At 39.1% G+C, this 22,910-nt stretch overlaps 1 protein-coding gene across 1 annotated transcript in view; it reads right to left on the reverse strand.

Moving 5' to 3' along the window:
• LOC122185261 (contactin-3-like) overlaps positions 1 to 22,910 on the reverse strand; it is a 69,235-nt gene that overhangs the window by 27,441 nt on the left and 18,884 nt on the right. Inside the window, exons 2-5 of the mRNA XM_042880867.1 lie at positions 19,319 to 19,414; positions 7,102 to 7,305; positions 6,679 to 6,781; positions 5,493 to 5,677 (exon numbers count right to left, since the gene is read on the reverse strand). Coding sequence (XP_042736801.1) covers positions 5,493 to 5,677; positions 6,679 to 6,781; positions 7,102 to 7,305; positions 19,319 to 19,414 — 588 coding nt within the window. The remainder of the gene's footprint in view (positions 1 to 5,492; positions 5,678 to 6,678; positions 6,782 to 7,101; positions 7,306 to 19,318; positions 19,415 to 22,910) is intronic.

The following is a 22,910-nucleotide window of genomic DNA, read 5'->3' on the forward strand; positions in this document are numbered from 1 at the left end:
CAGCAAGAGCATCGCTCAGAAAAGAAATGAACACAGCTTCAAAAGCCACTGTGTGTGAAATTCATGGTGCTTGATCATTTGCAAAAGTGTTGATGTAGACCTCAGTGATTTCCTTGCGGGAAGTTCTTTGTCTCTTCCAATTACTGACCAAGGAATCCAGCAGAAAAACAAATACTCTTTTCAATCTTCCATATCTAAAAGTCTCTAAAAATGACTGTAGAAAACATCAGAAGTTCTTTGAGAAAAATAATTCAACTAAATTCAACTAACCAGATCAAAATTGAACAGACAGCATAAATGGGGCAATTACAACTGGAAGTATTCCATGCAATGCTCTGAAACTTAGCACAGATGTCCACAGTGCAGCAGCTGAGAAAACAGCAGACAGAAGGTCACATGTTAGTAATCTCCAGTTTCTCTCAGAAGACAGATATTGCTCTCCAAGCCCAGCACCGCCCTCCTCATCCAGCCTGCCCAACTGTACCAGAATGATTCTGAACAAAAATTCCTCTTGAGGTCTTGTCACCATCAGACAAATACTACCTGCTTAGAACATCTGGCTTCATTCTGGAGATGCTAACTCCTTATCTGTGCTCCTGTAGGACTTGGTATGAAGCCTCGTTCTCACTCAGCTGTTGTGTTGGTTTGGTGCATAGCCATGATCTTCCTGAGGTCACCACTCCTCCTTCATCCTTAAGCACAGAACAGGCAAATGGGCAACATACCTTCACTGAGATGAAAAAGACAGGATGTCCTGTAAGCTGTGAGGCTGAAGTTACTTTTAATGGAGTTTGTAGCACACTGTGTAAGATCATAATAGGAGTCTGCGCTGTGTCTGCAGTTCTCTGGAACTCACAGTGCTATCTCCATGAAAGATGCGGAAAAGGTTCCCTTAAGACAAAATACTTGTAGGTAACTGAATTTCTAACCATTGTCAGCCATCAGCATCATGGTCAGTTAGCTGTAAAGGCACCAGCCTATATTTTGCTTCAGTTGTTATTGCCTCATATATTCCTTGTAATAACTCACAGTCCCACAGGCATGAAGTAATACAAGTGTGTAATTTGATAAAATTTAGCCTCGGTGACAGGGAGAAGACTCAGTCATCTTTTCCTGGGGTGAATACAACCACCATGTTCTTCCAGCTCATAGGCCAAGCAGGTGATCCTGGAGAAAACAGCTGTTACCTCATTAGACCCAGGGGAATCCCCCTAGGCCATAAGGCAAGAAAGACAATTCTTCTTTAGATTTTTAAGAAATCTCTTTATGTTGACTGTTCTGGGGTTTGGTGAGAGTGAAGACCAACTGCAACGAGTGAATGAGCTGAAGCTCCTGGAAGCAGTGGCTGGAGATTAAAGCTTTCCAGAAGCTGTGCTGAGATCCAATTTGTAAACAATTTGAGGGTACCTCGCAGAGTCCTCAGCATCCATGATGCATGCCAGCAGGAGTATTTAAATCCGACTTCCTTCAAAGTGGACGCTCCAATAAAAAGCTCCTTTTCAATCCTCTAAACCACAGGAAGAGAATGAGAGCATTCAGGAAAGGCAAAGCTTCAGGACCATGATTTCTGTGCTCTCCCACGGAGTGCTGAGGATGCCATACCTCTGCTTGGAGGCAGAAGACTACAGGATGGTCCCCAATTAAGGCTCACGCATTAGATGCAATCTGCTTGTACATGTCTTTACTTTGAAAGCTACAGAATGAAAGCCGATCCAGAAAGCTCTTCTGAAAACATCTTAGGATAGCTCAGCAGTCGGGCAATAAATCAGAGTCAAAAGGCACTTTCCATAGTTCAAGAAAAGGAGGCTATGAAGCATACTGGGAATTCACAACGTTTTGCAAAAACAGAAAATATAACCTCTGTTTTTCAAGGTAGTACCTCGCTGAAAGGCAGAGGTAACACTCATAACTGATGCTCTCAGCAGTGATACAGCAGTGATCAGCCTACATTTAACTCAAAGATTTAACCGAGCTTAAGTATGGATAACTTTTTTCTGATAAAACAACCAGACCCAAAGAAGCATGCAGTAACTTCCATTTGCAGATACCTGAAAACAAGTTTGTTTGTTTTGTTTTTTTTTTTTACTTCCATTGTATGCTCAGAAGCATTCACTGCATTGTTAGGAACCATTCAGTATGCCAAGAAAGTTGAACAAAGTACCTCTGAAGCAAGGCAGTTAAATTATTAAGTCAATTAAGCTTCAAGTTAATCAAAGCACTTCCTCAATGCTATTCAGCTGTTTACAGTTCTACAGCCAATGATATGAGGACCTCCCCCATACACTAGACAGTCAGGACAAAACCACTGAACTATGGTGCTCTTCCACATTGAAGAGCAATGTGTCTTCAGTGTAATTTGGGTGGTACATTCTCACCAATATGTCAGTATTTTTTTAACATGTATTTTGTATTTTATATGCTGCTACTTATTACTGGGGGGTTTGTATTTACATAAAATGGAAATCCAGCCAAGTGAACAGCAATGGCTGCTGCTATAAGCAAGCAGAAGTGACCTTGCTGGCTGATTCTGACCACCAGCACAATTCACCTTTGCTATTCGGTCCACTGCTGCAGAACAGAATAATTTTTTCTCCCTATTAAACATTTTACCTCAGTACTGTCAAGCATGAGATCCGTTAAATCAACACGTGCTAATTAAGAGTATTTTTCTTTAATTACCCTTTAAATTAATTGCTTTACATATCTCTGCCATGTTACATGTTGTTTAATTGGATCTTAAAATGCAAAAATGTAACCATTTAATTTCTTCTCATTTTTCCATGCTATGAAAAGTCATGGACTCTTTCTTCTTCTATTATCTCTTTATGGAAAAGGGTAATGACAAATGAATGTACCACTGAAGTGAAAGCAAATTATTTATATATTCAGGTTTTACATTAATTCATAGTTAGATAATCTCATCCTATATTTAGCACATTTTGAATTCCACCGAGGAGAAAAATGTCATTAAACACATGTTGGAATTGCACAGGGGACAATGAACTGAACATTTGATGTAGGGCTTTTCTTGATAAAATCCTTCATGAGGAAAAAGGAAGATTAATAGTCTGTTAGTAATGTTATGAAAGAAGTCAGAATACGTTTTAGAATATCTATCTGAATAATCAACCCAGCTATGTCTTTAGAGTTACATTTAAACCTCACAATGAAACTAGAAAAATACAGAACGTTTTTTTTCCTTTTTTTTTTTTAGTTACAGAAGCACACAGAACTACCAAACTCAAGCATAAAATCCATTTTGAGGCAACTACTGTGGGCACGACTGAAGTTGAGCCTACATTCCAGTGCTTCATGACTTCAATACCTCGACTCATGATGGGAAGAAGTAGAGACAGGACAGCAGAGTAAACACAACTGATGGTTAAATCAAACTTTGGCACTGAAACCCCCAACTTTCAGAATTCAAGATTTACAGTTTAGAATCATAGAATTGCTCAGGTTGGAAAAGACATTAAAGATCATCCAGTCCAATTGCAACCTGACCATACTACTCTAACAGCTCCCCGTTAAATCACAGCCCTGGAATGTTTCAGTTGCTCCCTAACAAAGGAAAAAAGCATTTCCCGCTTTCATTTAGGACAGGCTAATGTCTCATTTACAAATAATCTTTAAAATCTGGAAAGAAAATCCTGTATTTTTAGTCATATTGCACCATTTTGCTTATATTTTTTTCATCTGTGAAGGGATGGATTTTGCATTTTGTTTCACTAAGACAACACAGAAAATGTTAACCCCAACTCCTTTTAAAGCTTTTTTGGGAATCCAAATACCACAGCTACAGAACACTATTAAACTACAACCAGAACAATTCTCCTAACTCTCAAAGAGTTGTAAAATTATTTTGTCCTGACTACAGAATTGTTGGTATTCTATTTGTAAAAAAGAAAGCAAGTAACAAAATAAGAAAAACTTAATTCTGCAGAATGGGTTTCATTAAGCAAAACAAGCAAAATAAAACAGTTGGAGTAACATTCATGCCAATTACAAGCCTTATTTTCTTCAGTCTAAAGAACCATATTAGGGATGCATCTAGGACAGGCAGACATTTATAGTGGAATATTAACTCTATTCAAGGTTTCAGATCCCTTTCTGGGTTTGTAATGAAGATGTTCACACGGAGCATCTGCAAATCACAATTCTCTCAGAACTGCAGCTCACTTGCTTTTATTGATTAGCAACATCTTTTATTTGAGATCTGTGCCCTTTAATGACAGAAAAAGAACTCTGGAAGTAGTGCAAATACTTCAAAATCACCCACCTTCATAAATACATTGGAAGAACTAATGAACAAACCAATTCTATCTGGTTCGTGCTTTACAGCTGCTCTGATCCAGAGCTGCTGTAAGACTAGTGAACCAAATTGACGTGCAAACCACAGCTCACTTTAAGCTTTTGAAACAGCTTTATATAAGCTATTTAATGAAAAGTATATTGCCAAGTTTAGAACTGCAGATGACACTGACAGAGAAAGCATCTTAGCTATTTCTTCCTACGTTTTCTGATACCTAAAAGACCCAACTATAACTAGCATATGCAAAATTTAGTGTAACTATTTATTTGGGAATTGGAGGGGAATATTTTTTTCCTTCCACTTTATAACCTGCTTCTTAAATTAAAATCATCATTGACTGAAATCTGCCTTGCTGCACTGTTCCAGTAAACAGTAGCTTCCCATAGAAAGAACCAAGTGGCACAATAGGTGCGCGCCGTGCTTTTCCACAAGACAGAGAAATAAAATCTTTGCTCAAATATTCCTACACGATGAAAACATTCCAAAGCAAAGCCTGAATCAGTCTCTAAATTGCCATTTACCTGAAGAAAATTAAATTTGCAAAGATCTGACTTGAACAAAAATTGTCAATTACCACTTCGTTGCAAATCGCTCTAGCTTTAAACCACCACCATCATGCTTTGCTGATATTCATTTCACTCTGTAGTCTTAAATGCACAAGAGATTGTCAGTTTTCCAGCGATGAAATTCCCTATTATTTCATTTCTTATTCTAGAATATATTATCCTATTTGTTTATTCTTTTGAAAAGGAAACTTTTTTTTTTGAAAGCAAAGAATTGTCAATATCCATCAATAACCTTCTCCTAAAGGAAGATAAAACTGTCATTTCCTGAAAATGTGAGGCCTATGCAGTCCCTTGAATAAATCTAATCCACTAGAAATTTACATTTTCACCCATGGACCAACAAAAAGTATTAAATATATACATATATCATTCCAGCATTTTTCTAAACAAGCACAGTCACTTCCTGCAGCTCTTTTGAATGTGGACATTTACCAAAAGTGTTATGCAAAACATTGGTGAAGAAGTTACCTTCTTTCTCTGCAAGAGGCTAGCAACTTTTATGAACAAATTTGCAATAGCACTGTAGAAGCTGTAAACCCCAAACGAATTGATAGTGGTTTATATTTCGTGTGTAAAGAAGGATAGAAGAGAGGGAGAAAGAAAAAACTTCCTACCATAGTAAGTGAGACGACCTCTTGCTATGTTTTTTCCTCTTGAGTTTTCAGTAATACATTCATACAGTCCTGCATCCTCCTGCTGGAAATTAGGTATTTCAATCATGCCATTGGATTTCCTTAGCTTTATTTTGCTCGGAAATGGCATACCATCAGTTCTTCTCCAGTTAATCTGAGGCACGGGGCTAAACAGAAAATAATGGGATTTCATTAAATAACTTTGCTGCAAGTACTTGATTGTAAAAATTAGGTACTTAAACTAATATGCATTAAAGCCCTGAAGTGACTAAAGCTTGCATTAAAAGTAGTATTCATACTGTACATGACAGATGGTCAGACAGCATGGTTACTGATTTGCATATGCTGTTCTGTTCCTCATGCTATTATTTATGGCATCAGATTTTTCACGAGTATCTGAACGTTCAAAGACTTGAAAATTTCCAGTAAATCACCACTGGCCTCCCCTGAAGACAGGAGAGCTTTACCAGTGTCCTCAAAGGAAGGGGAATCAAGGCGAGCCTCAGGTTCCATCCTAGAAGAGCCATTCATTCTCTGATAGGCAAAATTTCCCTTACCTAGCTGGGGAACAGAAGCAATAACATGTGATTAAGTTACCATTCTGGAGTTTAAAATTATGAACACCTGACAAAGCTGCCTACAAATAAACTGCAGAGTGGTTACTAAATACGTTTACAGAAACATAAATGCATTCTCAAATCATCTATGAAGATAGCAATAAAAAGATAGCAATTACGTGTGAAATGTCATTGAGAAGAGGAATGCATTTTAATCTTGATTTCAGCTACAAAGGAAGGACAACATTAGAAAAGCATAAGGTACATTTAACAGTGAAATTCAGTCCTAACTGTCACTGACTTCAACAAGAGTCCCTTTATACTGAGAAAGCAGAGCTACCTCAAAGGACATCTGCAAAACTCACTGATCTTGTTCAAGAGAATCTGAAGTGAAACATAAGATTCCTGCACTGCAAACATTTTAATTCTAAACAACAACAGAAGTGTCTTCAAGGCTCTTTCACATCTTATTCCAAAGCAGTAAATATGATGGTCAAAACTTGATCTTAGGAGAAGACTACCGAAAAGATGGTGCTAGATGCCCACATCTGTTGTGCAAATGAACTCCAGTACACTTCAGCCTTGCCGTATGGGTGAAGATGAGAACTTACTTTCCTAGTGCAAAGCATTCCAGTTTCACAGTTGAGCCTTTCGCTGCAGGAAGCGTCTCAGGAAACTGAACTTCTATTTTGGGTTCATATTCTCCCATCACACCTATGCAAGACAAGTGAGAAAAGACATTTTTCATTTTTCAAGCCATCGTTCTCTAAAACACTGAATAACATCACATTCAAAATTTATTTCTCTTGCACTCCATTTAGAAACTCACACACAATGACCTTACAATGAAATCGCTGTCAGATGTAGCAGAGGAATGCACAACAAAAGAATAGTTTATCTTCTTACAAGCAACCAATACTCTGAGACTGCACCAAAGGTTACAGTGCCACAAAAAAAAACATCCACTGGAAACTAGCTGTTTGTAACACAGTGAAAGTAGTGTTATTTCGAGACTGGGAAAAGGAAAGCCATACCATCAGTGCGCAGCACGAGAGGAGTTGGTGACCCAAGGACCTGGCTGTTTGTCACAGTGCTGGTCACGACACAGGTGTAATTTCCCACATCTGAAGGCTCCACTTTGGCGATGTAGAGGTGGCCGGTCTCCTGAGACACAAATCGCCGGCTGTCCTCTTGGACAAACGATGGATACTCGTTGAAGATCCAAGCAAATGACAACTCTGATTGGTTATAAAAATAAAGATGTTTGATAAGGTTGGTTTTTTTTTTTCCTCTCCCACATTTTTATCTTCATAGGTCTTTATTTTACTGCATCTTGTAACATTATTATATATAATATTATGTAATAGGACCAGAGAACCAATGACAGAAAAAAAAGCACCAAAGCATCAGAAACAAGCAAAACTAAAAAAGCAGATGGCTTCTTCAACAAAGCCTCCTGCTCCAGAAAAACATGAAAACAATTCCAAATCTTTTACCATAGAATCACAGAATGGCCTGGGTTGCAAAGGAGCACAATGATCATCTTGTTCCAACTTCCTGCTATGTGCAGGTCACCAACCAGCAGCCCAGGCTGCCCAGAGCCACATCCAGCCTGGCTTTGAATGCCTTCAGGGATGGGGCATCCACAGCCTCCTTGGGCAACCTGTGCCAGTGCCTCACCACTGAAAAACTTCCTCCTAATATCCAACCAAAATCTCCTTTGTCTCATTTTAAAACCATTCCCCCTTATCCTATCACTATCCAAAAGTGATACACAAGGATCCTTTTTTTTTTTTTTTTTTTTTTTTTTTGAGACAGCAGAATTAGACCACAATTTATTAAAAGGGAAATATCATTTATTATCTACAGCCCAGCTAGATACCTGAGAGAAATAGCACTGGCATATGCAGCTGAAAAGAACATCCAAAGATCCATAAACACCTGGAAGAGCTCAGCACAAAGCAAAACTACATTTTTCATAGAAAAGTTTGATCTCGGCATGAAACAGCAGTTCTTTATGGACACTTTAAAGGAAAACTTCACTTGAAAAGATAAATCGAGGAGATTGGGCATAAATTACACGTAATTATTTTTCTCTGAATACCATTCTGAGCTGTGCAAAAGACCCTTCCTGTGAGAGGCCATGTGCCTGTTGCATTCATATCCTATAGAATGAAAGGAAATTAATTTTTAATGGTTTCCCAGGCAAGAAATAATTTTTCACCCAAGTGCCACTCAGCTGAAAGTTTATGAAAAGATTAGAGCTTCTACAAGTGCTAATTGGAAACGATTATAGTTTGATTGACCTGCCTTGGCACTGAACTGTCTTGTAGCACTAGCACTGCCCCTACAAAATGGAGATCATCCATTGGGTTTAATTTGGAAGTGCAGACATTTGGATGCAGTTGAAAAAGAAGAGCAGGTATTTTCATAACTCCCATATCTGAGTGTGAACACGCAGCCAGGAAAGCATTAAGCCAACAGGATAATTTAACAACAGGCAAGATACTGCAGATAAAAAACACTCAAATTAAATTATTAAAGTATTTATGGACTGGTTAATGTAAAAAGGGCATCAAATGAAATAGCTCATAATTGCATTTAATTTCCTTCTATCAATATTTAAACTCCTTCCATTACCATAATTTTGCTGGAACAGTGCATGTGAACAACTGACATTCTCAGTTATATGCTCAAGAGTTAAACTTCCATTATAAGGGGATTTTTTGTTGTTGAAAATAACCACCTATCCTTCTAGACTCACCACACTTCCAGTGAAACAATGCACTCCCCTAGAAGTTGCTTCCTATGTAAGTTCAGAGGTTGAATTTATTGTAACAAAGGCCAACACAGATTTGTTATGAAAACACAGAGCATTTACTGGAGATGATGCCTGAGATATGCCCCAAGTCTCCTAAGAAAGTTATACACATCCAGTCCACAACAACACAAGTCCTGTAGAGCTACTCTCCTGCCTTACAACAGACACCGAGATGCAGCGTCAGAGCCTTGCTGTTACAGAGAGGGATGAGGGAGCAGAGTGCAGCACTGAGGGGCACCGCTGATGGCTCTGCCCACAGTCAGCACCATGCAGTGCTCCATCAACCACAGAAAAACTAAGTAAATAAACATATGAAATGATGCAGCAGGTCTACAGGATTTGAAAGGGACCACAGCCTCTTTGTATGGTCTTACAAAATGGAAAAGGCTAGAAAATCGTATTTTATCATAGCAGCGAGGGATGAGAGCAATTGTAAGACAGATAAAACTGTAGCACAAACTAGGTATCAATGCAGGAACATTAGGGAAGGACATTAGGAAGTATTACTTTTCAGAAAGGGTGGTCAGGCACTGCAATGGACTGCCCAGGGAGGTGGTGGAGTCACTGAGCCTGGGGGTGTTCAAGGAAAGACTGGATGTTGTGTTGAGGGACATGGTTTAGTAGGAGCTATTGGGAATAGGTGAACGGTTGGACTGGGTGATCTTTCAGGTCTTTTCCAACCTTGGTGATTCTATGATTCTACGAGAGTAAATTCACTGAAATCAGTCCTTACAGTTATGAAAGCCATGCAAACTGTATTCCAGTTCAATTAGATCCTTCAACAGCCTGAATGAGCACTCCTGGAAACCTGACTTCCCATTATACATATACTTTCATTGACTCCATTAAAAATGGAGAGTGGCATTTCTTTCACCAGTGCCCCACAGCCACCATCTCATTCTATATTTACTGTATTTTACAAAACAGTATTCTGATTTTTCTCCAAAAAATTCACATTAAGCAACTTGTTCTGTGATTTATTTTGTTTACACCCTTTCCTTGTTGCACCTCAAGGGACATAAACTCACTTCCTTTCTGTCAATTACAAATTTTCAGTTGATTTTCTGTTATAAATGAAAGCAATACACCTCTCCTGGGTTTCCTCAGAGAACGAAGCCTTTGCTTTCCAATGCATTTTTTTCCTTATTTGGTTACTGTACATGGATAAGGTATTAGAAATTACTGTTATTACTCATTTTTAATTTGTTTGCTACATCTTGGTTGGCTTCTACTATTTATTTAGTATTATTTGATTATTATTTACTCTACAGTCTACCACTCAAAGCATGCTTATACTGTTCTATGCACTCTGTGCACTTAAGGGCTCAATTAGAAAACATTTCATAAAATTGCCTGTCATTTTCAAACTTAAACTATATAAGGTTCAACAATTAAATCTGTGTGACTGTCAGGGTCTGCCATGGTCATCTTCTGCCTTATGTGAGCTTTGAAAAGACACCACTTCCCATAGAACAAAAATGAAATGCTGCTAAAGGTTTTTGGGGGGAGATCAGCCCCAGAAGTGTAGCAGCTTCTAACTGGGTTCAACATTAGGTCTTATGTTTACATCACTGCTTCTGGAAAAGAAAAAAAAAAAGGCTTGAAATTAAATTGCACCTTTTTGTTTTAAGACAGCAAGCAAAGCACATCAGTGGGGAAACACTGAGCGGAAGTGGGAAGATTTTATTTCTTACAAACAAAATATAAGAGGCAATACTGGTTTGGGGAAATCAAGACTGTAAGGAAATTCAGGATGACAGCAAAGCAAAAGCCTGGAAACAAAAATGCAGGCAGGCCTACGACAAAGGAGAAAGATAATTCATAAAGCTTGGTTTGTACACTTAAAGCCTACATTCCGATGGTTATTTTCTTTGGAACCATTCTTCTACACCTACTTAATTCACACCAGCTAGTTCCATAATTCACACCTGATGAGATTTCTAAGACAGCCAAAAGTTAAAGACATGAATAATACTGTTCTGATACTGACTGAAACATCTTGCTTTCAAATTGACTGGGTTCTGGTTAGGGAAGTGGATGCTTTCATGCTTTCTATCCTGAAAATACAGCAATGGATGCTGCAGTGCACTGCGCTGACTCAGCAACAGGTCCCAGCTCTGATTTTTTTCAGGTTATTTTATATCTGGTTGGTCTGCTGTTGTTTTCAGCAGATAATGTCTCATATCAGCCACTGAGCTCAAAATCTGCATTATTTCATGCAGCTGTGCAATTCATATTTTACAATATTCTGTAATAGAGACTAAGAGGAAACTGAAGTAACTTGCTATTTTCCCTATTAAAATTCTGCCTAAACCACACGATGGCATATGGCTTCTAAAGTGTTTGCAAGGGAGTAATCAGAGAAAATTTAGCAATGACACCAACTGCAATTAAAGACACGGAGATCTGTAAAAACCAGGAATTTTGAAATATCTGCCTTAGAGTTAAAATTAAAAGCAATGGAAAAGTACCATTGATTTTAAGAGGGTAATGAGAGATGACATAACTAAGAAAGAAACCAATTAGCCCATCATCTGCCCCGACTTCAACTCCCACTGTGAAGCCCATGACGGTGCACAGCAGAAACATCTCAGGTGCTGGAGAAGAGCATCCTTGGGAAGCAGTGAGCTCTGCCCTGGGCCACCACTTGCTCATGCACATGGCTTTAAGGCACAAGTGCCCATTTGCCAGCACAGAGGAGCACAGCTCCATGCACATATTCACATGGACATGCACAGCGCTGAGCCTGTCTGCATGGAACTCCTAGCAACGTGGAAACAAATTAATTAAAGGTAGGAAATTAATCTGCATGTGGTAAAAATATACTGAACACCCACCCGCCCATTCTCCTGCAGCCAGCTAGCAGGTCAGGCTTGGTTCCTGGAGTTCAGTCAAAAAGAAGTAGTAATTATTTTTGTTAGAAAATAAATAATTTCTAATTTAATTTTATTTTTTTTTTTTTTTTTTTTTTTTTGTGGCAAACACAAATGGCAGTTTCACAAGTAAAAATCTCATGCACTGCAAGTGTAAGGCAAAACGATGATGCCCTCCAATACAGGATCCCCCAGCACGTGCAAACTGCATATCACAATCCATTTGGGTGCCACTGTCAAAAATAATACAGCTTGCAAAGAAAAAACTCTTTACATTATTAGTGTAAGTAAGTTGTACATTATTTCAGGGCTTTATTGCACACTGCTGGACAACTAAAATGCCCACAGCCTTGAACACTGGCCTAAGTACGCTCAGCTGGGAAGAAAACCACCTCCACCACCTCCCTCAAAAAAGCCTCAAACCAAACTCTTAAACACTCCAACTTCTGTGGGGTGTCCTCAACCATTTGCTTAAAAGTAGTTAAACCACTAAGAATGCAATAATATTTGATACTTACACTAGACGCAGTGAGACTTCACACCATGGTCTATATACGAATACCAGGTCTTGGCTACTTTCTGTTAGCATCTCCTACATCACCATAATGGTGAGTGCCCAGCAGACCTCCCTAACACAGCCTGAGCAGTATGTTGAGGCCAGGAGTTTCTGGCTGGGAGTTGTCATGCTCAGCATAGTACATAAACTTGGGAAAAAAAGCTCAGAGATGTCTCAGAGCTTCTGAAATTCCCCCACAGAACTTTTGATATCTATTTCTATATAGATATTCTATATTTTTGATTTTTTTTTTTTTTTTTCTTATAGCAAAAAAGTAAATTGCATGATGGGAAACTGAGTCCAAATGCAAAAAGTGAAGAACACCTCTCAGAAACTCATTTTATTCCCGAGTTTAATGGGAAACATTCAGATTTGAAATTAATGTACACCATTAATCTTTCTGGCATAAAAGGTGAATTATTTTGTAGATAAAACATATAAGATCAATTTTCAGCGTGCTGTGCAGGTAATTAGGCATGCAGCTCCTGTGTATGGAATAACCCACAACAACGAAAGCAGTGCCAGAGACCTATATAATATCTTGCAATTTCAATCTACACATTTAATAAGAACGCTGAAATGTTTCAGCTTAAAGGGACGTCCTTGCAATTTCAGCTAACGCCTAATTTTCACAATTAAATGGAATATGGTAACAGTCTGCTTGTTTTCTCCTTTCAAAGTGAGCCATGCCATGTGAAAAAGGAGTGACAGGATAAATGGGAGCGCAGCACCAACTGAATCCTTCTCAGCAGCCGCGTGCTGGGGAGGCCTCACCGCTGGCACTGCTGTGATGTGCAGCAGTGTGTACAGAAGGGCTGTCCTGCCTTTCTCTGAATGCCACAGTTCAAGACTGGCAGCACTGTCTCCTTAATCACACTACTCACATTAAACACAATCCCAAACAGCACAACCAGCAATCCAGCCTTGCCTGCTGCTAATTTCTACCTTCCTCCCTCCCCTGTGGGCCGTGACCATCAGCTGGCACTAAGTTTCAAACCCAACGTGACCTCATAATGCAGAAGTGCTCCTTAACCAGCAGGTTAAACGCTCCTTGGTGCTCTGAAGGAAATCCAGATGCTAATGGGAAAGCCTAACAAAATGCTTTTCTGCATTTTATTCAGCACTGGACTCCAACGCTGACTAAAAACCTAATTTCTTTTACCCTGTAGCTGTGAGGGATGATGGATTAGTTTCTCTTTATTGCATTTCTGAACTAATTGTTTCAGACCAGCAATGTCATTCAAAATGTACTGGCTCTGATCAAATTGTTCACACTCTGGAAGCATGCACAAAAGTAAGAAACTGCTTTAGGAAGCAATATTTAATCACACAGCCATTAGCCATATCCACTGCAAATGACAAATTGTTCTTTTCATCACCTCCCCAGAACTTTGTATGTAATTGCTCAGAGCATTCTCTAACAACTCTGTTGTGCCTATTTAAAATAGTTAAAACTATTTTAAATTGCTTCGTGCCTCTAATAACAGAGGATAAAAAGATGATAGTTTAATGCCTTGTTCAAATAAAACCCATCTGATTTATTCTGAATGTTAAATATTAGTGACACAAACCTAATGAAAATATGGAAGTAGACATTTTCAAATAAATATTCTAATGTTAATAGTGGTAGCAGTAATTAGTGGCAAACTTCTGTTAGTCTTCCACTCATTTAGGAGAAGGTACTTGGTAAAAGCTTGTGAAAAGCAATTATTTTTGTATTCCTGTTAACAATGCAAGGATCAACCCTGAATGTGTTCTGCGATTGCAGACATCTCCCTCCCATCATTTCCTAATCAATTATCCTGCTTCTAAAGGAGAAAAAATATTTTAGTCAACAAGATAATGAAGAGTGAGAGAAAACACCTACAAGTAACAACTGAGGGATAAAGACCATCCTGGAAAAGAAGCAGAGACCTCTCTTTTTTGTCCTCCCTAGGGCATATCTGAGCTACCAGGGACCAGCTAAAGGGAAAAGCTCGACCTGATTTTCCTTCTTTTTTTTTTCTTTCTTCAGATCATTTAATTATTTCTAATCTCTTTCTCCCTCTTTCAACCCCATCTTCCAACAAACACCCCACCAAGAAGCAGCATCCATTCCTAGTGAAACATGGAGTTAGAGAAGAGCTCCAGCCCATCTAGTTTGCCCTTTCCCAAACAAATCCTACACGTTTTGCACCAAGATTCTTATGCTAGTTTACAGACTTTCACACTACCTTGAAAGCAGCTGCGTACAGTAGCTGCAGATATTGCTCAAATACATCTATAAGGATATATCAATTTCAGCCTGTTCTACTTAAGCCTGGAACACAGGTTTACCACGGTGCATCAGAACACTGCTTAGACAAGGTGTAGAACATGCAGACAGTGCCTCTTCGTAGCTGGTTTGTTACTGGTGCTGAGAATAATGCTCTGTCAGAAAGAAATCATTGTAAGCTCCAGCTGTGAACATGCATTATTGTCTCTTGTATGGGCAAATATAAGTGTCTCTCAGGTGCAATTTGATTTCCAACTGTCAGCTGAAATTTGTGCCGCTGCTGCTGACGACACCAGGAGGAATAATGCAAAATATATATTTTTAAATAAAAACACCGTTTCTCTTTGGCAGATTGAGAACAGTTCGAGAACACCATGGAACAATTTCTTAGGCCATTGCTTTTACAATATTCAGCTTACTATTCTCCTTAGAATGCACTTTTGAGCAAAAATCTCATCGTGTGCCTACTGCAAGCATGATGGATTGCTCATGCCCAGACAAATGTCATGCACAATCTGCAACAAAAGCAAAAAGCAAGTGTGCAAAAATAGGATGTTTTGCACTTTCTACAAACACACCAATGGGCAGGAGGAAAGAAACCACGTTTTGGAGTTCTATCAGCTTGATTCTACTTTGTTTAAAGGTACGAAATGTTTTCAAAGCCAGTGAAATTAACTCAATCCTTAATTCGTTGGAAAAATCACACATTGATATTCAAGAGAAAAAAAAAATAGTAAAGCATCAAAATATTTCTGGTGTTTGGGATACTTTCCATGCTATGTTATTCATAAAGCACAGTCTTGCTGGAACATGCAGGTCTCCAAATGGCAATACAGAGACACGAGCAGAAATCTGCAAGTCTAAATACCAATTTGCAACAGACATGACATTATTCAGTGAATGATTTGTCATACCAAGCAGTGAGCAATAAATTGGGATCCATTTTTCAGTGACCTAATATTGTTTCAAACCAATATGTCACAGCTTTGAAATAATAAGGCGTAAGCTAGATTGATCACTATCATTCAAACATGGTCTCATTTATCAATTAAATCTGCTTTTGTCAAGGCATGATATTAGATGGAGGACCTCTCTGCTTCTTTATTTACGTAGAAATACCCCTGACATACTGAATGAAATAGTAATACATATCACACAAGGTTGATCATGTATACATAATCAGTGAATTTCCTCCTAGAGCTGTAAGCTCTGTTGGCTTCACAACGTATCTTGTAGGTTATGTTCATACCCCTTATTGCATCCACCAACATAAAATGAATGCTTAGCTTTTCAGTCAAGCCTGAAGTTCTTGGAAAGTATGAATAACCATCAAAGAAGGCTTCACTTCTACAATTAAGACTCTTTTTTTTCTCTACATATAAAGCAGCCCTGAAATCATAATGTGATCTGTGTTCAAGCCTATGCCTCACTGTGTTCTTCAAAACACTCAAAACATCTAAAATTAATTATGTTTTCTGAAATACAAAACTGTTGCCAAATTGCTAACTCTGACCATACTAATCAAATAGAAGTCAAATTAATATCAATCACAATATTGGAATGCAAAACTACATGATAATCAAGGCACACACACAGCAGCAATACCAGGGAATACCCTGAAGGAACTTCCAGATTTGCTTTACTTGAGGCTTTGTCAGCTCTTAGTTGCTGCTTTTGGAACAAAATCAGTAGCAAAGTCATTTTTAGATCTCCATATGCCTGGTCTTTTCATTTCTTGGCAAAATGGAAAAAAATAACATTGCCTGATATGTTTTTCAAACCTGCTGCATGTTAACACACAGAATTTAATATCTGACATTGAGATGTTTGCTATACCAGCACTCCTTTAAAACTATCACAGATGTATCAGTAGCACAGCAGCAAGTCTGAACAGCTGTAGAGAGCTCAGCAGAAGGTAAGAATTACAATTCTTTATCTACATGTAGTGCATTTAGATAAATCAATTTTTGATGCCATGTTACTGTTAGAATATTGGGGTGACAACTTGGTGATTTGCAAATAAAAATAAAATAAAAAGTATTTTAACGGTTTTCTTGTGACAGAATTAAAATCATGTACAAAAACAGTCACATTTCTGCAGAACAACAGCCAACGAGCATCTTAATTATCCAAAAATCAGTGCTCAAATACAACTTCCAGTAAGAGGATAAGAAAGAATGAGTTAAATACCCTCCTATACTTTCACTTAGAAATCCAAACCCAATAATTATCATCAAGTTACACAGGTATCTCCATTCAGTTAGAGCTCTAACAGCAACAAAAAGCCCCAAACACCACAAAGGCAGGAGGTATCTCTCCAAGCTGGTCACTCACTGAGTCACCCTTCCAGTAAATCTCAAACAAGGTGGCTAAAAAGGGAAATGCTAAAAAGGGAGAATGCAGCAAAACTCATAAGAAAAAAACTGAAGTAGTCTGTGATGCAGTTTATGTTTAACCACCAGGATATGAAGCCATTGGGTGCATCCTCAGCAGAAGTACCCAGCACCCTCCTCCTCCCCCCAGACACCAACAGCTATGAGATGCAAAGCCAAAATCCAAGCTCAGCACGTAATCCTGAAATGTGAAGTTAAACAGACTTTCACTGCTGGTTTAAATGGTCAATGTCCACACTCTCATGAAACTGCAAACTTTGTAAGGACAAAAGGACTATTAACTGCACAAGTAAATTGCTCCTCATTGAAAGGGGATATTCGTAATAGTCACATTAACATCCATAGCTGAGGCAAGCTATAAAGTATGCCAAATTGTCTTTTTCCCATTCTACAATATTTGGGGGCCTAATGGCACAGAGAGAACAAGGTTTTTCAGACTTTTCAGAACTACTGTTGCATAGAATCTGTATGTTTAAATTTGATTTCTCAGTGCAACCAACACAGAATCAAACAAAAATCAGACCACAGATCAGCAAAGAACCCCAAAGAGCTGCGGTCAGCTGTTTCTAAACCACTCCAGACAGATATTTAAATTCTTTAAAACAAATGAAATAACAAAATGAAACACCACCAGCAGCCACCAACAACAGTTACTGGCTGTTCAGTTTAATGCCAGCTCCTTTGTGAATCAAGAAATCACTGCTACTGCTCCATAATCTGCACTAATCTGGTCCCAGCATCTAACTCAGATTGCTGTATTTTCCTGCCAAAGTGAACACAAATATTTCCTCCCAAATACAGGGAACTGAATAATTTCTCTTTGCAGACATTTTATATATATTTAAAAACACTGCTTGGCTTTCTCACCACTTTTTTTTTGTTGTTGTTGTTTGAGCCATTCCTAACAAGCTACCACTTAATAGACCAACGTTATCCAAGACCAACCAATTTGTATCATGCCAGATCTACAGTCACTAAATGCCTGACATCACCATGCAGCGAGTTCAGTTCAGTAAAAAAAAATTAAAAAATGAAAAAAAGACGAGGAAGGATTTCTTCCTAAGTCTTCTGAAAAGTTTAATGGTTAATACGCTTCAATTCCCACACAAATCCGAGGATTCTAAATAATTCTCATACCAATTCTCAGTTCCATTTGATAATTCATGGGGCCCTCAGTGCTCTCTTTTTTGTATGAATAACACAATTAGCGTGGAGTGTCAATCATACCCCACCTGCTGATGGTGAAAGAACCCTCACCTCCTTCATGTGTCAGTGTGAGCCACGGCCCTAGGCAGCACAAGCAGGTCTTGTGTCACCTCATGTTCAACAGCTCCAGCATCACTGTGCTGAACTGCAGTCAGTCAGATGAGCACTTCTGTGTGTGTACACGCTTAGGATGCAAGTATGGGAACAGCCACAGTAATTCAGACTTTGAACTGCATATAGAAGCAAAATTTAATCATCCTAATTCTTACAGATAGCCATGGGAATCACCCATTTTCTCAGCAGCTAAAAGACAAAGCTGTTGTAAAGCCATAAAGATGATTTAAGAGTTCGTATCAGTTTGGAGAGAGGAAAATTCTGCAAGCTCAGACAGTTGTAAAATGTCACTTTATGGCTCTGTCTGCTTTGACTCTGTCAAATTTAAGAGGCCACAACACCTATGTTATCATATTCACAATGTTTAGTTTATATTACCTTGTCTCTATTAAGTCTAATGTTTAACATCACTGACCTTCAATAATGAGACTACTTATCAATAAAAGAAAACAAAAGAAATAATTATTTCCAAATATTATTTAAAACTCAGCAAGCAATTACCAAGGACAGAAGATAATAGATGATAAAACGCACTCAACTTCTGGCCCACAAAGAATCCATTTATACAGTTTTCCCCTCAAGACAGCAGTGTTTTAATTATATCTGCAACACTGCATTAAACTACGAAATGCTTCAGTTTCAGGAATGCATGCACACAGTAGAATAATTACAGAGAACAATCTGGACTTTGCGACTGTCTGGATATAGAAAAAACTAGATTCACTGAGGCTCAGCACTCATGAAATCAGAGAGAATTTAACTCTAGAAGATACTCAGCCGGTTGCCAGAGATATCATAAAAATTGAACAAGTGCACAGAAATCACTGAGGTGGCACCCCAAGATAGGAGAACATTCTCCTGGCCACAGCCCTTCCGTCTTCTCCTGCACTCGTTTCCTTTGGATTTGTCTTCTCTCTCTGTAGGAGACGAGGTTTCACTGCTGCTCCCTGATGGAGCTCCCTGCCACCCTCCTGCTGTGACCACAGGACATTCCATCTTCACCCGCTGTCTCTGGAAGCTCCAGTGCTCCTTACCTCCCGCACGGGGCGGCGTTCCGCAGAGCAGCACCACTCCCTGCCCTTCTCGCACGGATACAGTGCTTCTCATCTTCGTCCGTGAGCTCTCAGGGTCTGTTTTAGAAAGAAAGGTGAGATGTTAGGAGACGGCACAGTCCCACCGTACAGGAGGCTCAAGCTGTCCAACTCCTGCTCTCAGGTCACTCAGGATGCAGAGTGGTTCTGAGATCTCCTGGACCTGCTGCTGAAGTGGCTGTTAAACACAAGAGAGGATGACAGAACTAGGCCTAAAGTGAAATAATTTACAAGAACCTAATTAAACACATCCGATGGATAACTTTGCTCTTACGTTAGGCTTATATCACCATAACTCTGCTAACTGGAAAGGAATCATATGCATAACTTAAAAATAGGTCTTTAAGCCACTGCTTGTGCTGAAATGAAGGCTCCGATGAAAATAGCTTCAAGATCCTCTGAGCTCCTCTAACCAGCTGTAAATTGATGTCACAGCTATTCAGAAAGCAGATATGTCTTTTTGAGGGTAAAAAAGCCCTGTGGGCAGAGCCCCTCAAAGCACTGCCCAGCTACTGCCCTGCAGCATGGATAGGGCAGGCACTTTGCTCTCTGCATACCAACCCAGCACTCTGCTTGGTTTTGGTCTTCTATCGTGTTAAACTGTGTAAGAGTGAAACCAAATGCTGCAGGCAATGCACAAGTGCAAAATTGTAGAGCAGCAATATTTATTATAACTTTAAATTAAGGTTCACTCTAACTGATGACTCGAGAACTAAGAAAGTAAGGCTCCACTGTAACCCTGAATAAAGCTAGATACAGCCATCAATACAAACTGGCACTGAAGTTCTACCCCAAGAAAGTATTTCCAGGAATCACATCACAGTAAAGCCATACATGACAACATTCAGACAGTAAAAAGCCAGCTAGGAATCTTAAATAAAAAAAAAAAGCTTTTTTCCTCTAACTTTTTACAGGATATTGATACACAGAGATGCTCAAAAAGGTAGAGAAGTTTTAAGATAAGGCTATCTCTGTAACAAGCATTATACTACAGAGTTGACCAACACTAGCTGTTTCCCAAAACATAATATTTTTTTAATATTGAAAAGCAACAGCTGCTGCAGTCTGAACACTGAACAAGAGTGATTAGAATTTCAATGCCTCATTTAAAAAAAATACATTTGCTGCCACAATAAGATATTGTTCTGTTATTCTTTGTTACTGCACAGAGGGTTACTTAAAATGGTTGCTTTCAGCTTTCCAATTGAATTTCTCTGTAAGTACATCTCAAGGACCTATGTCCTCACTCACATAATGAGTTCAGATCTTCTGGCTAGACGTGTTTTGGAGTTCATAAGCAACCACAACTAAACTGATTTCACTGGGAGATCAAAACAGCCTGCCTCAGAATTTGTTCCGGGTCTTTTGAACATCATTCCCTCCCCTCTATCAATATAAATATCCAATATAAATTCATCAGCCCCTTCATAGCACTTCCACCAAGTCCCTAAGAGGGGAACTAAGAGCTAACAGCATCCCAGTGCACTCACCACAACAGGGCACAAAAGGAGCTGAGGAAGGAGGGCTGTGGAACACCAGCCAGAACAAAACTTATGTGCAGAGATTTCCAACATCACCTTCACTTGCACCTTTAAGAATTTTCCCTACCTGGATTACAGACCTTTTTTCTGATGGCATACATCCCAGGGGAAAAGGCATTCTGTTCCATATTAGGATGAAAATAATGTTGCAACTTGGATGCAAAAAATGTACAATACACACACACACATATATATCATGTATAAAATGGATTTAGATGGAATTTCACCCCCCTTACACCTTAACCACTGTGAGTTGTAAATATTATATAAGAGGGCTGCTCCAAAAGTAATGCCTCCTGTGTTATGATGTTGGCCCACAACATCAGAAGCGGATGTTGGTGGGATGGCAGTAGAGGTTGAACCTTCCCACCAATCTTCTGTTATGTTTTATTGCCTTGTAACAAATGGCAGCAGAGGGGCAATCTGACAAAATGGTGTCTGACATCACTGAATTCCTATGCGCAGATAAAACAGCAGCCACTGACATTCACTGACTCTTTGTAATGTTTACAGAGATTAAACAATGGATTTTAGCACAGTGGAAGTTGGACTGTGTGGGCAACGTTTTCCTAGAAACACTGCCACCATAACAGCTGTAAAACAGTGGGGGCCACCTTCACTGGTGCAGATCTTCACAAGCATGGCAACCAGGCAGGTTCAGTGCTGGCAAAAATGCACAGCTAATGCTGGTGACTATGGTGAAAAAGAGTGTTACATAGCTGAGAATTTGCTCTACTGAATAACAACAGATACAAAGAGATAGATGCAATGACAGATACAATGCTATTTCCATGGGAATAAGTAGGAGGCTTTACTTTCGGATCGACCTACACTTCTTATTTCTGCAGTTACAACAAGATGGTTTAGCACTACTTTCTGAGCACATACACTCATTCCTTGCAACCACACTTGCCTAAAAACACAGCTGTCTGTGCTGTCCCACACAGTGCATGGAAAGGACGGGATGGGGTTGGGAGCCACTGGGAAGGTTTGGGACTCAGCACACTGTGCTGTGCTGCATCACCCAGTGACCCACTGCAGCTCTACAGTCTGAGATGGTGCCATTCAGTGCAGCTGAGCGTATTCATCAGTGATTACAGTGAAGGCTGCTGTCAACCAGGGAATAATTTTTAGAGGAAAACATGAAGGAAAGCAGAATCCATCATAAAACAAAGAATATGAGCGACGCTACAATGAAAGAGTCATTCTTCATTAATTAGCAGGAAGCTTTCTGTCGTACCTACCAGAGCGGCTGAAGCACCAGACTAATCACACAGCTGCACAAGTATCATCACTCAATTCCTTCAGATATTTTTATCATCTCTACGCACTGGCTGGTGGCACTTCAAAAATAATTATAAATTACCATGCAAAATAACAATAACATCCTCCATGAGTATTAAGCAACTAAGTCCAAACTTCTGACCTTGGGAATTATTCCCTACTTATATACAAGTCACTTCTCAGCATGCACCAGCTCAGGGCTGAACAAAACCACCTGTACGGCTGCACTTCGTTCTATTTATTATCCATGGATCATCTTACTCACCACTGGATGTTTCAGGTTTTCATCTACTCTCGCAAACTAGGTGCTGAAATTGTTTTATTTAGTTCCCCTTGCCCATGCCTTTTTACTTCTTACTTGCATTTATTACGATTTATTATGCCCCACTTTTATCTTTTTTTCATCTGAAAAGCTATTGCTCCTGTAGGAAACAAGCAGCTTTGTTACTTAACTTGCCCAAAGTCAACACAGAAAATATGCACCTTAAAACCAATCCAGAACAGTGTAAATGGAAAATTAAATGTTTTCATGCCTTTTTATAGTTTGACATACCAAGTTTAAAATTAGCAATGGAGATGTTTTGGAGTCCTGGAACAGCAACTCCTCCCCTCCCAGGATAACACATAACTTTGCCTCATTGCTTCAGCATCAAGTGTATGACATTCCATCACCTGAAATGCACTTGCCATTGCAATAAAAAAGTGCAAGA

This window comes from Lagopus leucura, unplaced genomic scaffold, assembly GCF_019238085.1.
Source record: "Lagopus leucura isolate 7727_CA_CO unplaced genomic scaffold, USGS_WTPT01 Super-Scaffold_100028, whole genome shotgun sequence".
Classification (NCBI taxonomy): Eukaryota; Metazoa; Chordata; class Aves; order Galliformes; family Phasianidae; genus Lagopus; species Lagopus leucura.